Here is a 17,184-nt window from a genome sequence, read left to right as displayed (position 1 = left end):
CTGACAAGGAATAAGCGAGAAGTGCAAAAGCATGTAGGTACAGTACACTATGAGAGTTTACAGAAGTTAATAAGAAAAGATAAAGTCCGAACAGCACTAACATTCAAAGCCTTCACTTATTTTGACCAAATTGTAACCAACTCAATTTGGGAAGAGTCCAAGTTGTATTTTGGATCTTTTGATGCAAGACAGAGCAAAGATAACCAACATGGGGTTACATAAAGGTACAGTCAGAGAATAAGAAACAAGAATAAGAGCCAGGCAACGAAACTTTGATTCCTGTTGACAAACAATCGTGCAATGTCTGTTGAAAGGAAGAGTTGAACCTTTTGAATGCTCTCAAAGGAACTGTGGAGGGTCAGTCTGAAACAGCGTCTGAAGTCTGATATCAAGCTTTTTGTCGACCTGACCTGATCACCATATAAAGATTTTCCGACAATCCCCGTCCAATTCCACAATTGATAAAGGTGGATTTCAGACGCTGCATGACACTCCGAACAAGCCCTTTGAAGCATACTAAGGCCAATAAATTTACTGAATATTAAACACACTTGTGCATACTTGCGGAATCTCTTTAACATATCTTGTTCGACTGAGTTCAGATTAACTGTCCCATTGAAATCTGTCGTCCAAATGCATCATCCATCATACATAACGTAGCGCAAAGCAACCCTAGCTCTGCCAAATCTCCATGGGGATGAATAGGAGATGGGATGGCAATGACAGTCAAATCATTTTAATGGGCTCGTGGCTACAGTCCCTCAGCACCACTGTTGGCTCTATCCCTCTGCAGACAATGAAGCTTACTATCTGTCAATTTGACCATTGAAAGTGAGTTTGCACACAGCAAGTGCAAAGGCTCAACTTTTATGGATTGGGGCTACATAATGGTGGTGCAGCGGGGACGTTTGGATGGCAGCGGGGATGCACGCAGTCTAGTGGGCTTGCCAGTCTCGAGTAAGAGCATCAGTGTGTTAATGCAGTGGCACTAATGCGCTAGAAAGCCTAAAGGAGCATTAAGGCAGGGATGACTGAGTGTTAAGCCTGAATAAAGCAGCTCAGCCATTGTAAGCTGAACTCTATCTGTATGGATTGGACTTCCCTTTGGTCTGCTCTTAGATAACCTATGCAACCTATTCTCCAAAACAAACATTTAGAATGTCTCATATACATATAGTGACATAGAGAGCACACATGTGCATACCCTCATAGTGCACGTGTGTACATGCAGTGGCTGGAAATCCTTTTTTTGTCATACTGAAGATCATCCAAATATACTGACTGAAATGTTCTTAACAGAAGGATTTCACAGAGGATTCTCATTCTCCACTGGCTTCCAAGTTTTTCTTTTACTGTGAGAAAATCAATTGAGTGCTTCAGCAGGGTCTGTATTTAGAAAAGTGAATGGCTCACACAAATTATACTCTAAATGTAAAGTACGCTATTGTAGAAAGACTTAAGCTTTCATCTGTGTCTTGTCTGCTAAACTGTGTTGTGCTTTTTCAACCAGTCAATCCCATTTCTCTCTGAGATGATGAGCATCCTGCACTGATGCTCTGGAAGGCTCTGACTGCTGAGTTCCAGTGTCTGTCGATGATGACCACTTAGTATAATCTGATTACCGCGGAGGAATAATTGCTCACTTTTGGCAGCAACCAGATATCAGGAAGTTCATATAAATAAGCCTTCAGGTTTCCTTTATTTCTTTATTACTTTAAGAATAACTGGTACCAGTGTAGTACATTTTGCACATGCACACCCAAAGAGTGGCATTATACCACTAAACTTTAAATGTATTACTGCAAATAAAATACAGTCAAATGACAATCTAGCAGCAACATATGGCTGCTGACTACATCTGTGTAAACTGAGGTCTGCACATTTGTAAATCGGGTTCACTTGGTTTATCCTGATTTCTGATTGTAATCTGAAACAGAGTCGCTGTTTAACCATTAGCTACCATGACTTATTATTTCAGGGTTCTTTTTCACATACATTTTGTGGTTGGTACAAATATGTTGCTGTGGAATCCACAACTAATGCCTTTTAGGAGCCAAGTAGGCCAAGTGAACTGTCCCACTTCTAAACTCTGGTTAGCTGGGGCAGCAATCTTAGAGAAAGGGAACATCTGGTCCGCTAGATAAATGACAAGACATTTACAAAGACATGTTTTGAAATAGTGTCACCATCCTATAGTTTGTCCACCAGAGAATAGGGACTGTAAAAATAAAATAACAATTTAAGGAACCCTTATCAAAAAGGTTTATTTCTGTTACGGATTATTTAAAGAAAATTTAAGACGGATTTGTTGAACCTTCCAATAGCAATATCGTTATCTACCTCAGACATTAGGCTACAACCTACTAGAAATCATTGATCCTCGAGGTAAACATGTCACTTTGAAGTGTGTTCAGACAAAGCTAACAGAGGTTCCTGTAATGTTAACAAGAGTGAATCTTTAAGAGCCCAAAGTCCACCCTCAGAGGTGTTTACAGATCTGTGTTGAGTCACAACTGTGTGGGCTTCTACAGACTGCACTGCATTGGTATCCGACTTGAATTTGTGTTAAACTTACACCTTTGTAATTCTAAAAAGTAGGCCCGACATGTACCTGAATGGAACTTACATGATGGAAAGCATAATAATAATAATAATCATTAATAATAGAAAATAATAAGGACGATGACTCTCAAATTAGGGGATAGCAGGGGGTCTAAACCACGATACAATACAAAGATACTTTATTGTCAGATCAAGTCTGAAATGTTTCTTGCCTCACTGTAACCGTAAACTAGGTTTGGGTATCAAAGGGAGAACATTACATACTATACTGTATGTAATGAATGTACTGGGGAATTCTGGGTGATTTTTGCCCCCTATTGTTGAAATTTGAAGGCATTTACACAATCACACGTTTTGCCCCCTTGAATACCTTGAATTTAAGGGCAATTATTTCTGACAGTGTGGGACCGAATGACATTGGTACTACAGAGTACCAGTTCACGTTAAATCAATCGTAGCCAAACTTCGGTACCTGAGAGCGAGGAACACCCGTCAGCTTGTGAGCCGGGGCAATAGAGATTTGAAAGTGGTCACAAGTGCAGAGTTTGACAGGCTGGAGGTTGTAGGGACGAGTTTGAAAGGAGAGAGAAAGGTAGGAAGGGGTTTTTTTGTGTGGTGAGTAAAATGTTCTGAATAAATAACAATAATAATAATAAGTTTTGACAATTATTTACAGCTGAAATTACATTTTATGTCACTACAGAGAGAGTAAACAAGGCACCGTTGGGAACAGGTTTCGGTTCAAATGTAAACAGTAACCATCCCTGGTCCAAACTGAAAAATACTTGTACTTGGCTGAACAACACAAGTTGTTTTTATCTATGCTCGAATAACATGCACTCTGGTGTAGTGTTAAACCTTTGAGGCAGGTGCAATATAATCACAATTGTTTGAGGAGCCTTGGCTGTGGAGGGTAAAAGCCACTCTGATTTATGACTGCTGACCTGCTGGTCTGTATCTATTAATCTACCAATGCTGCATCACGGTCTGTTTGGATGCATTCCTATTGTGTATCAGCTGTTTCCATCTCGTGACCTTTTTCTGAAACATTAACTGCTGTTTTCATCAAATCAAATCAAATCAAATCAAATTTATTTGTATAGCCCAATATCACAAATTATACATTTGTCTCAGTGTGCTTTACAGACTGTACAGGTTACGACACCCTCTGTCCTTAGACCCTCGCATCGCACAAGGAAAAACTTCCTAAAAGAAATGGAAGAAACCTCAGGGAGAGCAACTGAGGAGGGATCCCTCTCCCAGGACGGACAGACGTGCAATAGATGTCGTGTGTACAGGATAAACAACATAGTACAAATACAACATTTGACAGAAATGATGTTGTGTTGAAAAAGAGAAAGTATGGATGAATCCAGGAAAATGTCAATAAGGCTTCCCGGTGTCCAGCAGGACCAGGTCAGCAGGCGCAGCCACGATTCATGATCCTGACGTAAACTTTATCAGTGGCAACCTGCCACGTGAGAGACAGACACTCCGGGGATGATACCCCGGATGGTGAGTTAGTAACATACATTTACATAAATGCATACAGATAGAGAGGGAGAAGAAGAGAGGGAGGGGAGGAGAGAGGAAGAGAAGGAAGAGAGCAGGGAGGTGTCCACCGGCAGTCTAAGCCTATAGCAGCATAACTAGGGGCTGATCCAGGGCAAACCTGAGCCAGCCCTAACTATAAGCTTTATCAAAAAGGAAAGTCTTTAGCCTACTCTTAAATGTGGAGAGTGTGTCTGCCTCCCGAACACAAACTGGAAGCTGGTTCCACTGGAGAGGAGCTTGATAGCTGAAGGCTCTGGCTCCCATTGTACTCTTAGAGACTCTAGGAACTACAAGTAACCCTGCAGTCTGGGAGCGCAATGCTCTAGTTGGTTTATAAGGTACTATGAGATCTTTAAGATATGCTGGAGCCTGACCATTAATTGATTTGTAAGTCAGGAGAAGGATTTTGAATTCTATTCTGTATTTTACCGGGAGCCAGTGCAGTGCAGCTAATACAGGAGTAATATGATCCCGTTTCCTTGTTCTTGTCAATACACGTGCCGCTGCATTTTGGATCAACTGAAGAGTCTTAAGCGACTTTTTGGGACAACCTGATAACAATGAGTTGCAGTAATCCAGCCTTGAAGTAACAAATGCATGGACTAGTTTTTCTGCATCATTTTGAGACAGGATGTGTCTTATTTTTGCAATGTTACGTAGATGAAAGAAGGCAGTCCTTGAGATTTGTTTTATGTGGGAGTTAAACGACAGATCATAATCTTTCATAATCATTTCTGGTGCAGAAACAAACTTTCCCCACAACCTTAGAATGAATTCAAATGAATGAATAAGTAGCGTTGGTTCTGAAACATTAGTATCTGTTCATCTCATGTGGATTATTCAGATTGAAGAACTTTAGTTTTATCATGCTATGCATCTTCACACTTGCTCTGCAGTGAAGTTTGGACAGAAATAGACAGCTGAATTGAGTTCTCTCGGTAGACACAAGCCCTGTAGTCCCCACACGCACACACAGAATACAAACACAACACTGCTAATTTGTAGACTGCTGACCTGATTAGAGACACGCACACACACACACACACACACACACACACACACACACACACACACACACACACACAGAAACACACTGAGACATACAAACAGAGTCATCCAAGCTGAGACACACAGACAGACAGCCTCGATGACTGACAGCAAAACTTTCCACTGGGAGGGGGGGGTGGCAGCCAAGCATGAAATTAAAGCCCCAACTGTCATCCTAAGGACAGGACGAGGACTGACGTGTGTGTGTGTGTGTGTGTGTGTGTGTGTGTGTGTGTGTGTGTGTGTGTGTGTGTGTGTGTGTGTGTGTGGGCGAGGTGGGGACACAGCGATAGAGATCAATCTTTTTTTTTTATCCTGCAGAGCATATGCTGATGTTTAGACCGGGTGTGAAAATGCTCTAAAGCAACAAATACAAAAATATACAAGGAACATCTGAATTTACTGACTTTTGCTTATTCAAAAAGCAAAAAGTCTGCGGCGAGAAAAGCGGTGCCAGTTCTTGCTTCAGGGACAGAGTAAAGATACAAAGTTTATAGCTTTAAGGCTTGGTGGACTTGAACCATGTCTGACTTGACTCATGCAAATCCTGTGGGACGAAGAATACTTTAGTCTTTATCTGTTCTGAACGCCTGCACACAGAAATCCATTCTGGCTGCTGTCATAGTCCACTCTCCACCTTTTTATTTGAATCATCTTTCATCATCATGTTTTGTCTAAGGCTCTTTAAGTTTTACATCCTTTTATTTTGTCTTAATGTCCTCTTGTAAAACACCGTGAAAGCTCAGCATTACCAGAGCACCAAAATGGATAGCTCTTTAAATTATGTTTGTCTGAAACCAATTGAATTCCTCTCCTTTTTCACTTCTAGGAATAATAAACAACAGCTACACTGCATTAAAGGCTGAAGGGTGCCACAAGTATGCTCCCTTAAAAAGGTTAACAATCTCCAGTTCCTAATTAATAAAATATCCTCTTAGTAAATCCCTGGAAGGCTGCCAAAATCTTCAGCACAGGCCGGAGAAGAGTGGAGAATCATTGAGTGAGGAGCAGCATCACGAGGGGGAAATAAAAGAAAAGCGCTGTGCTGCTTCCTGCTGGTCCATTAGTGTGATTCAGAGTCGGCAATAATGAGGAGGAGTGGAAATACTACTTCATATATACCGTTTCCTCTCCATGCAGCGTTTCCTCTTTATTATTACGATAATAAAAACTCATCATCTGGTCTTATTGTCTGTTCTTGAACAAATGGAGGAATATTATCGTCCAGACAGTTAATAAATCACGACAGATGGATACTGAGTGAAACCATTATCAGAGGTAATAAAGACTCAAACAGCTCGAGGGATTTACACATGGAACTAGAACTGAAATAGCTTTTAGTCTACAATCTGGCGTGTGGTTTATTACATTAATATGTTTACGATAGGAAAGAGATGAACGACACTGAAGAAGTGTAGGCCACAAGACTTGGAATCTTTTGACCTGTTCAACATTTTAAATTCAGGCAACAGACAGCAAACGTAACAGATGAAGAGATACAGTGAAGCTTGGAGTCCATCTGCTGGTGAAGGCGAGTAGTGAATACAGCCAGAGTAAGTCAGCACTCAAGACCATGACACTTGCTGTTTTTAGTCAATTGACAGAACATTAGTTGGCAATAGAGCTGCAATAATTAGTAGACTAATCCATGAGTTCATCTGCTGCTTAGTTTGGTCAGTCGGAGGTAAAACAGCGTCCAGAGTTAGAGTTTGGCATCTGCTGGAATTTACCGACAATCTGGATACTCAGTAAATCAACGGGTTTGATCAATTTATTTATAACCAAAGACAAAAGATGACATTAATGTGACAAAATGAAAAATGCAAACAATGCTTAAATTAACCATCTTTTTGTCTACAAGCCATCCTGACATGAAGAATACAACACAATGCCTTATTAGTTGGGTTTTCTTCAAAAGACTATCACGCTACAATAATTGTAAGACCCACCAAAGCACATATCTATATTTGGTTAAAATGTTTATGTTAGCATGAAATAATATATACACGTTTATACCACCATTTTAGGATAGTTTGTGTAGCGTAATACTGGTGGATTATGCTAAGGTTATGTTTCTGTTTGCTATTTCTGCTATAAAGTGCTAAAATAAGGTTATTTTATTATTTACGTGCAGCTGATAGTGCCATGACCATAACGCAGTTTTCAGTGCGCATGGCCAGAAGGCTTGGACAACGGTGTGAAGATGCTGTGAAATCTGCGTAGGTTTTAACAGATTAGATAAATGGCCTGGGAAGTTGGAGCATGGTAAAACAGCCACTACATTAATATTGATGGAAACACACTAAATTACTATAATGTGTTGAAAATATTAAAGTGGCGTTAGATGAATTTGTTCTAACAGAATGTGTCAGAGAGAAAAATCAGACCAATATCACTTCTATTGTTGTAGTATCATGGCTATCAGCTGGTGGCAACAGGGAAGTGCATGTCTTTGTTTTGGTTTTTAATCTGTGATTGACGGCCGTCATTGACTGAAAGCTTGCATTGTATTTCTAACATTTTCATTAAACTTGAAAACAACAAGCGATATAAGAACAAATGTCCTTTTTGTATCTACAATTTATTCTTGTTTTGTTAGCACCCATTGATTTGTTGATAATATTTTTGTATTAATAATATGAATCTGTATGGTAACTGCAAGTAACTAAAAGGTATCAAATAAATGTAGTTTAGTGAAAAGTACAATAGTTATTATATGTAATGAAGTAGAAGTATAAAGTAAAGTACAAGTACACCGTACCTCAAAATTGTACTTAAGTACAGTACTTGAGTAAATGTACTTAGTTACTTTCTGCCACATCCCTCTAATGTATGATCAAGTGAGATTCATCACTCCGCACACCTGGGTACAAACAGATTTGGATGGTTAATAGGAAATTAAGAGAAAATATAAGAAACTCCAGATGCACCAAACGTTCTTCACCAGCAGAAATGAAAGAGAATGTTGCTGCATGAGGTCCATTGAGCCAAACCAGCCACCTTTATTCAGTTGCAGCTTTTCACTGATGCCTGTCTCCTTCCCTTGACACTGCAAGGCTAACCCGTCCTTCACACCTTTAAAAACATGTGCAATAGCAGGTGTGTATGCAAGCTGCTCGGTCCAAATAAGCGTGAGTTTGTGTGGCTCCTGAGCCAGTTTTCTCATGTGTGTGACAGCAGCGAGGTCCCAAGGACGGGTCGTCAAAGCGCTGAGTGCCTTGCAGGTGCTTGCCAAGATCTGCTGTGCCAGCACAGAGGAAAGCATGTGCCAGTTCAGATCCCCCCCCCAGCCACAAATCATAACACTGACACGCTGCCAGCGCGCGCACACACAATGGGCAGTGTGTGTAGACAGGAGTGTTGATGGTGAGTCACCACAGTGCAGGAGTGTCACAGCCAGACACACTGACTCCAGCAGGCAGTATGCAGGACACATAGTGTTTTAGCCAAACCCTAAAACAAACTGATCAATCAAAGAAAGGCTCTGTACTCTGGGCGCTCAATCAGCCATGGAACGAATGCTTGTTTTAAAAATCAATAAAGTCTAATGCACTGTCTCTGTTGTGTTTGGAGTGCACTGCATTCAGTGGAGACGTCCAAGTTCAAACTCAAAGAGAGAGCATTTCAGAAGTTGATAAAAAAAACTCCAAAAATCTCAACTCCAGGTTCAGTATTTATCCTTGTATGTGCACTGAAACAAAGGGACATTTTTTCAGGGATAATGACTGAAGCAAATTCTAAAAAGATGATAAACCAGAGTACCTCCATTCAAAGCACTTAATGTTTAAAATATATAAATAATGCAAATGACAAATGTGGTTCCTGGAGCAGCAGGAATATCACAGACAGAATTACAACGTTCATACTAGGGCTGCATGGTTTCATTATCGATTAATGTGCTGATTCTTTTTTTAAATAATCGATTTATCTTTTGCACTGTGAAATGTCAGAAAATAGTGAAACATTCACAACACAATTTCTAAAAAGACATCTTCAAATGTCTTAAACCCAAACATTTGCCATTAACTTTCCAAAGAGAGAAAATAAATAAACCAAATCCTCAAAACTACACTTTTAATTTTGCTTGAGAAATGACTGAAATGTCAATTATCAAAAGTTAGTTTTTAAGTTCTACGTCAATGGACTAATCGTTTCAGCTCTTGTGCACATTCTACTTAGCATTAATGGAGAGAATAAAATGGACTATTTCAAACCAATATTATGATTTAAACTGCCATTATATCCTATGAAGGACAGTGGGTTCCAACCTTGTTCCGTAATCAAGTGACCCCTTATTGCCATTGAATATAATTGACGACCCCTGACTAACGTTTAGTGACATATGTTATGGATATTTCATATGGTATAACAAAACAACTGATAAACTGTACAATTAACCCAAATAGTGAACACAATAACTGCAGGACGTTTGTGTAAAACAAGCAATTTGGATTCATTTTGAGCAGATTATTTCCTGTGGATATTGCATCAGAGATGAGTTGTCCTCTTATATATTATATACTTTTAATACAACTCTCTGTATGATGTATTTGTTAACAACCATAAATACTTAATAGGTCAAATGTTGTGTTTTCTTCTCCCTGACACTTGGCCATTGGTTGTTTTAACAGCGTACTTTATATTGCAGGACTAACAATGTTTAGCAGAGGGAAGACTGTAAATATAGATTGTGTTCACTCAGATCCTCTACAGACACATGTAGCTTATACTTAGTAAGAGATCTTTAGCATGATTTAATGTGTAATTATATTTATTGATCATTTATTCCACACAATGCATTCAATATTACAAATAATATTTTCTAATTAATTTGAACACACAACCCATATAACGTGTGAGAGGGTCTGCAATAGGTCAAGCCTTCTGCTGGACCACCAGGTAAACTACTTCATACGGTCTATTGTGTTTATAGGCTGTACAGAACATTTTGAATATGAATAAATCATTACAGTTCCAGGATTACATCCCCCCCCCATGTTGGAAGGGGTTTCGAAGTTTGAATTTCAAATAAAAAGTTACAGTCCTGCCGCTTGTCTTGTTCAAGTAAATCAGCTGTGTTTTTACACACATTTCTTTGACATGAATAAACCCGAATCCAACTTAATCAGGAAAGCATTAAATAAAAAGAAACACAAAATGACCCCGATGGAAGATGCATCTGTTCCCCATGCTTTGCTTTACACGTTAAATGATTTGAACTTTCATTTTATGAGGCTTCTTCACAACATCCATTTATTGTTTGGATAAATATAGCTGTGACACAGTGAATATGACTCGTCAGGCATGGCTGGATGCTGCTGCTGCTTTATGAGTAACATAAATAAACGTGCCTCCGGCTGCAGGACGCAGGGTCACTGACTGATGCAGAAAACACTTATCAGTAGAACTGATTTTAGTGCAGCTCAGAGAAGAAAAACAGATTATTTACCTGATCAGCTGCTATAATTACATATATAGTCCTAATAAGAACCAGCAGGGACAGGATAGATATTTTATCCTTGGGTAGAATATATACTTGTGTTGGGGAGATGGACACTTGAGTAGAGTCACACTTAAGTTAGAAATACATTGACTTCAGACTGGACATGGACTCATTAAATCAACAGTAAGTGTTTTTCAAAGACTGTTCCGGCTGTAATGCCGGCGCTAAAGTGCTTTAGCCTATGCTTGATTTCCAAGGGTCTTCATTGTGAACTTCTGATTTGCTTGTTGTCAGACAGGTTGTGAGACACGCAAACTGGGATTATTTGTTTGTTTGTCTAAACATGACCAGGATCCAATACTTTCCTCTCAGCTGCAATACTTTTTTGGGATTTACAGCAATAATGCTTTGAAACTGCAACTCACATGGGAAGCATACACACACACACACTTCATACTATAAACATTGGTTATAGTACGAAGCGTGTGTGTGTATGCTTCCCATGCAAAGCAAAATACCTGACATTAACAATGCAGCAAAAGACAAAGAAAAGCTTTCATTACCTAAAGATCTTTCCCAATATGAAATCCAGATTGACAAAACAAAGTTGAATTGTACAAGGTTGAAGAGTGTGTACTGTTGAACAACAGCCAATTTAAATGCAAGCCTTTTATTCTCCATTTAGGCTGCATATAAAGTTAAACCTTTTATTAGCTGACATTTTTAATAATAAACAATAAAACAAAAATACAGCGGTCATTCATAAATAAAAGAGGGAAATGAACAATAACTTTTGGAAGATAATAACCCCAACAACCACCAATGTAAACTAAAATGTACCAATTTCATAGATCACAATATACAAAAAAGATTTGCGTATCCTTTGCAAAGAAATTACTTAAATTAGCATGATATTGAGCATGACAGTTCTTGACCTTGGACACAGTAATTTGACTAAAATAAATCTTAACTCAAGGTCCACTCACTAATTTTTCCTCAGAGCTTTCAAGCACATCTCATTGTCCTCATCAGTAGATGGAGACAACAACTGTCAGCTGGAGAGCTGTCAGCTGATGGAGACATACAACTGAGAAACATGACAAGTTACTTGTTGTCTCCAAAGCTTCCAACCACATCTCATGGCTTTCCTTGCGGTTTCCAAGGTCACAAATAGATTTCAAAGTTAAGTTACTATAAATATAATGGATTTGTATAGAACAATGATGTATAGTTTAAAATGGTTATTGGAGTGTGGGTAATTTACATTAAGGTGCATTTACCTTCCACTATGTGCCTGCTGGCAGCTACAACACCAGGCTAGAATTAAGAAATGCTATTTAGATTTACATTAAGGATGAGGTGGAAACTGGTATAACAGATATTAAATGGACCAAAAATGCAGCTTTAGCAGCAGGCAGTGGTTAATCATGATCAAAGATGGTTCACTGGCTGAGGGGAGTGTGGTACTACAAAGTACATGTCAGAAGTCATGGTGATGACGCAAAAGGCATTTAATCTCAATCATAGGTAGCTCGGTACGAGCCGTTCAAACTCCACTCAAAAATATGGGAATATTATGCTTCCATTGTCGGCAAACATACAATTAGGCTACTATGTATAGGTAACACTCACGAACCTGTGGCGATTTTGCTAGATCGATTGTGCAAAAACATTATTACTCCAATATATTATTTTAAATTGATACCGCTCACTACAATTGAACATATAGGCATGCACATTTTAAAACGTATTGGAATACACTGATGTTTGATGTACGGGATGTATGCCAAATTAAGGGCTAATGCCTTAAGATTTATGAAAGCTCCTCGATTAAACTGTATTTTAGAAACTGTGCAATGGATTTTTAAACTTTCAGATTTCTGTATGGAGTTTTGGGGCGACTATGCTCAAGAGGGCGTCGCGAAACAGAGGTAAGGTGATGCTGGCTCGTGCGTCTGCCCAAGACGACACCTCTAATTTAATGTTGCCTACACAGGATACGTACGTTTTCCGCTCATAAATAAACCAGTCAAGGACATGACATCGATACTGTCGGGCAAAACCTGCGTCAAGGAAACCGCATTCATACAATACAAAACCGGAATTAGAGACCATCTGATTTCAAAAGCATGAATGTCGAGGGTAAACTTTATGAAAAGCACAAAAATACATAGCCTACATGGAGAGTAAAAAATGCAATATGAAAATCTCATAAACAAAAGAACAACATCAGCCTGCCGTGCTCACTGGTAGATTCAATTACCAACATTGCATAGCCTATAATATGTCAGGGACTGTGTAATTACAGCTATAAAACATTTGATGTAAACAATAATAAAGCCATTTTTTATTATGACACAATTATTCAGATTATTTGATTTAGTGATGTCATTAACGTCTATTATAGCTGATTTCTTATAGTAGTCATTGCCTCATAATATCTTCTTCGTTGTCTTGATTAATATAATATAAGAATCAAGCAGGAGCTCGATTAGGATTTTATTTTGAAAATGCTTAACGGACGTTATATATTTTTGTAGTTACTTACACAAATGTCGCTTAATAATATGTATTTGGTATATTTCTAACTAGACAGGCAATACATTTATTTGCACTGTACAACATAAATGTACTGTAAATGAAAATAAAGCATTTTTTTAGTCGGAATTACACACTTTAGTAATTAACGACAAGGCTAAGATGTAAGCATAGCTCCACATGAGTGACTCCCATCTGATAGCGTTACAAGATGTTGCTAGCTTTTTCAAGCAGTTAGCTGCCAAGTTCCCCCATCATTTCATCTTTTCGTCCTCACATTTCTGACATGGAGGTTTACAGCAAACATTGTCAGTCTTACCTTTTGCCTCACAGTCAGCACAGTACTTGTTTTCTTCTTCTCTCAGCAGTTTAGACAGAATGGCCTGATGCTGCTCATTCAGTTTTTGGGCTTTTTCTCTCTCCGACCGCGTCGTCATCTCGCCAAAGTTTGGAAGTTAGTTAGTCCCTCGTGTGTAGAGTCGATATAAAACGACGTCGTCCTCAGCTTGTGTTAAAGCAGATGAAACATCCCCTTGTAGCCGCACCGTACCGCCTGTATTGAGCTAGCTTGCAATCTGCTAACAAGGTAATATCATGGATGTAAGGCAGCATCATCCCTGCTGCATTCAAGAATGTCGGAATTTTTTCAACAGTACATGAGTCAGAAACAGAATCATCTTTAAGTATGTTTGGACACACAATGAATGAGCTCTCAATGTTTAATACATACAAGTACAAGATACACATGCAGAAGATATTCAGCTAAAACACGGACAGCCAGCTAACAGAGGTAACGAGACATAAACATAACCTATAGCTGTTATGTGCCGGCATTGATGAAAGTATATAGCCTAAATCTATATATATGAGCTGCATCTTAAGTATTAAATATATATTGTTGTATTTTATATTACTGGATTATTAATACTGGTTCCATTAATCCATTATTCGACTGGGTCATCAACATGTAGTTACATGTTGATGACCCAGTCGATTAATGGATTATCAAAATAGTAGGCAACTCATTTAATAGTTGAAAACTAATCGATTACTCTGTTAATCTTTGCAGCTCTACACAGGACGCATTTATTATTTAAAAGGTCACTTGCAGTATTTTGTTCAGATTCAACACTGTTCTGGATAAGAAAACAAAGAAAATAGCACTCAGTCTGCATTTTTTAATGTAGTTGACACACATGGTCACTTTTCCATCCCTGTGATAAGCCTCTGAATATTGCTATAAAGTACAGTTGACAGCAGGTTTAGTGGCATTGCTGTGTGAATGAATCAATGCTGGAACAGTCACAGCTGTACAGAACAAACACTTACCCATTCTGGACTTTGTCCTGCAGTTCCAGTTCAAAACTTCAATCGAAAAATTACACAAGTTTAGAAATATTTCAATTGAAGTGGAGTCTTGTAGCTCAGATGCATTTATCTGTTAGGACAAATAAACAATGTTTCAACAAGGCTGTCTGCGTAAGAGTTTCAGAGTGCAATGTAATTAGATCAGTAACAAGTCAAATAGACCATATTTACGTGATGTGAAACTAGTTCTAACAGAGGTGTGTCACCCAAAAAGCGATCTGTTATTCAGTAATAACAGTAACATCCACCACTGAAACTTGGAATAGTTATTGTTTGTTTGTACAGAAGGTGTGAAACTCCAAAGCCTCATGTATTAGGCAGAAATGTAAAACCTACAGTTCACAGGTGGATGTTATTGCACCAAAAGCCAGGCAATATCTGATAGTCAGAGTTAGAAGTACATTTGAGTTTTAATCAGATGCTGCATTAATGCATTAAAAATACTTTTGTCCCGCTTTTTCCACTGTGGAAGTGTCATTTAGACATATTATGATTATCTACCTGTGTGTCATGTGTTTAGACTTAACAGATGACCTTGTTCAATCTAAAGTAAAAGAGAAGAGGGGAAGCTCTGACACCTGGTGGACAGATGACATTATTGCAGTCATTATCTGTGAGCGAGATGTAACCAACCAGCTGTATTAATATGTGCAGTTGTTACTCTATAAAGGTGGTGACACACTTGATCCCAACGACCTTAATAAGAATAAGAATAAGAAGTTGTCTCATTTCTACCACTTTGGATTTAATCAAAATTAAACTAATTCTCCCTCTGTACTGAGGCGTTACATTAACTCTCTATTCATCCTAGACTGGACGAGCCGGCGCTAGTCAGTTAGCATGCAGATGTAAATGTATCTCTGCAATTCAACACATATACATCTTTAACATAACATCAACACTGTTACCTCTTCACATTCTGTTGATAATGTTAGTTCATTGTTTTAATGTTTTAAGTTTAAATGCTGGCAGATCTTACACATTGAACCAGTAAATTACAACAATTAGCCCACAAAGTGTTCCCATGTTCTACTGTGGTGTGAGGAAGAGCGCACCTCAGCTCAACTCAGAAGTCCATTAATCTTTGAAGGTTAAGTACTGTACAGCTTATAATTGACTAAATATGTTGTTGAATTGTCATACCTCCATACAGTAAGCGTTACTGACGCCTGCTCCTTTAATGGAATATCACAATTGCTCTTCTAATTCTCAACACATATAGTGTGATCATCCTTTCAATTGAGTTTTCCTTCATACTACATTACATTTACATATTTACATTAGCCATATTGTAACTGATGTTATCAACTTCACACTGATGTGGTGGGCAGACAAATATGATTAATCCTTAGAACAGCATCAAGTATTCCTGTGTAATGGGCCTGGTTTTACAAAAGCCTTTATCGGGCCTCTTTTTGACTCAGCTGCATGCAATGAGACAAATAGTTTGTGTTTACATCGACCCCCTTTTGCAATACTCTGAATAATAAGTAGCACAAAAACAGAAGCCTTTTCATTTGGGTTGCATGAAAAATGTACTGTATCACCTTTAATGTTGAAAGACAGCGGGACCAACAGCAAAGACTCAGCTGGACAGTGTTAGACATTCACTTGGCACAGGGAAAGTTAAACAAAAGAAAACACAACAGGATTTAAAGTACAACTCTAACAAGAGGTTATCAGAAAAACTGGCAGAAGAGTTAATTAAAAATGTTTTATCATAATAAAAAATTTGACACAGAGAAAGTGTTAAAAGGAGAAAGTACAAACAATACAATAAAAACTTGAAACAATTAAAAAATAAATTAATATCAAATATATATATATATATATATATATATATATATATATATATATATATATATATATATAGTACATGTACACATTATATATAACTACATGTGATTGTACCAGATATACTCAAGAAAATGTAGCCATAAAGCTTCAGGTTAACAGAGCAGTTGTTAGCTTAGAAAAGTCATCAGTTAAATCTCAATTGATGAGTAAGAAATGTTCAAACATGCTAGTTTACTTTATAACAGACAGTTTCAACATACACACCAGTGATCAAATCTAAAGCCGTACAACAAGCACGTCATAATGAGCACCTCAGACGTTAGGCGAAGTGTATTAAGCTTATGTTCACATTATAATAGATCAAATAAATAGGAAATATTACGAGTTATCCTTCGACAAAGCCCGCTGAAAACTCTCAAGTGTTTCAGACAGACACAACAATGGTTCACCCTCAGTTTACTACTTTCATATTAATGCCTGTCACCACTAGAGATCACACATGCTCCTTCTGTCAAGTCCTGCTTCATAAAGGGACACTTTCTGCTAAACCATCACAAATGTGGCAGTTTCCTACAAGTCAAAATATACCATATTTTCTTTAGATGTCAACTATGGCACATTGCAAACCCAGTCTTACAGTTTTTAATCACTAGATCAAGTCAAATCTCTGCTTATAAATTAGCCACGATAATGTCAATGCCCAATGTTCGGGATTATCTACCAACCACATCTTGTAATTTTTCACAGTAGGTTTGCAGGTTGCCATCACACAAAAATTAGGCTGTAAATCGTCAAGTCATTGAGCTAATATTATCCTTAATAATTTAGCCAATAAGGATTTTAGTGAAAAGTCAGGGCCTGTGAGATAGTGTGGG

General features: G+C 38.2%; 1 protein-coding gene across 3 annotated transcripts in view; it reads right to left on the bottom strand.

The window, feature by feature from the left end:
• The window catches only part of LOC115020148 (stromal membrane-associated protein 1-like), a 93,043-nt gene extending 79,314 nt beyond the window's left edge, over positions 1 to 13,729 (bottom strand). For all 3 annotated transcript variants that reach the window (XM_029450068.1, XM_029450069.1, XM_029450070.1), the window contains exon 1: positions 13,464 to 13,729. In XM_029450068.1, the coding sequence (XP_029305928.1) occupies positions 13,464 to 13,581 (118 nt within the window). In that variant the 5' untranslated portion in view covers positions 13,582 to 13,729. The remainder of the gene's footprint in view (positions 1 to 13,463) is intronic.
• Positions 13,730 to 17,184: the final 3,455 nt, after the last annotated feature.

The sequence above is a fragment of the Cottoperca gobio genome, chromosome 15, assembly GCF_900634415.1.
Source record: "Cottoperca gobio chromosome 15, fCotGob3.1, whole genome shotgun sequence".
Taxonomy (NCBI): domain Eukaryota; kingdom Metazoa; phylum Chordata; class Actinopteri; order Perciformes; family Bovichtidae; genus Cottoperca; species Cottoperca gobio.
The sequence above is the reverse complement of the archived record's forward strand: the minus strand, read 5'-3'. Positions and strand labels throughout refer to the sequence as shown.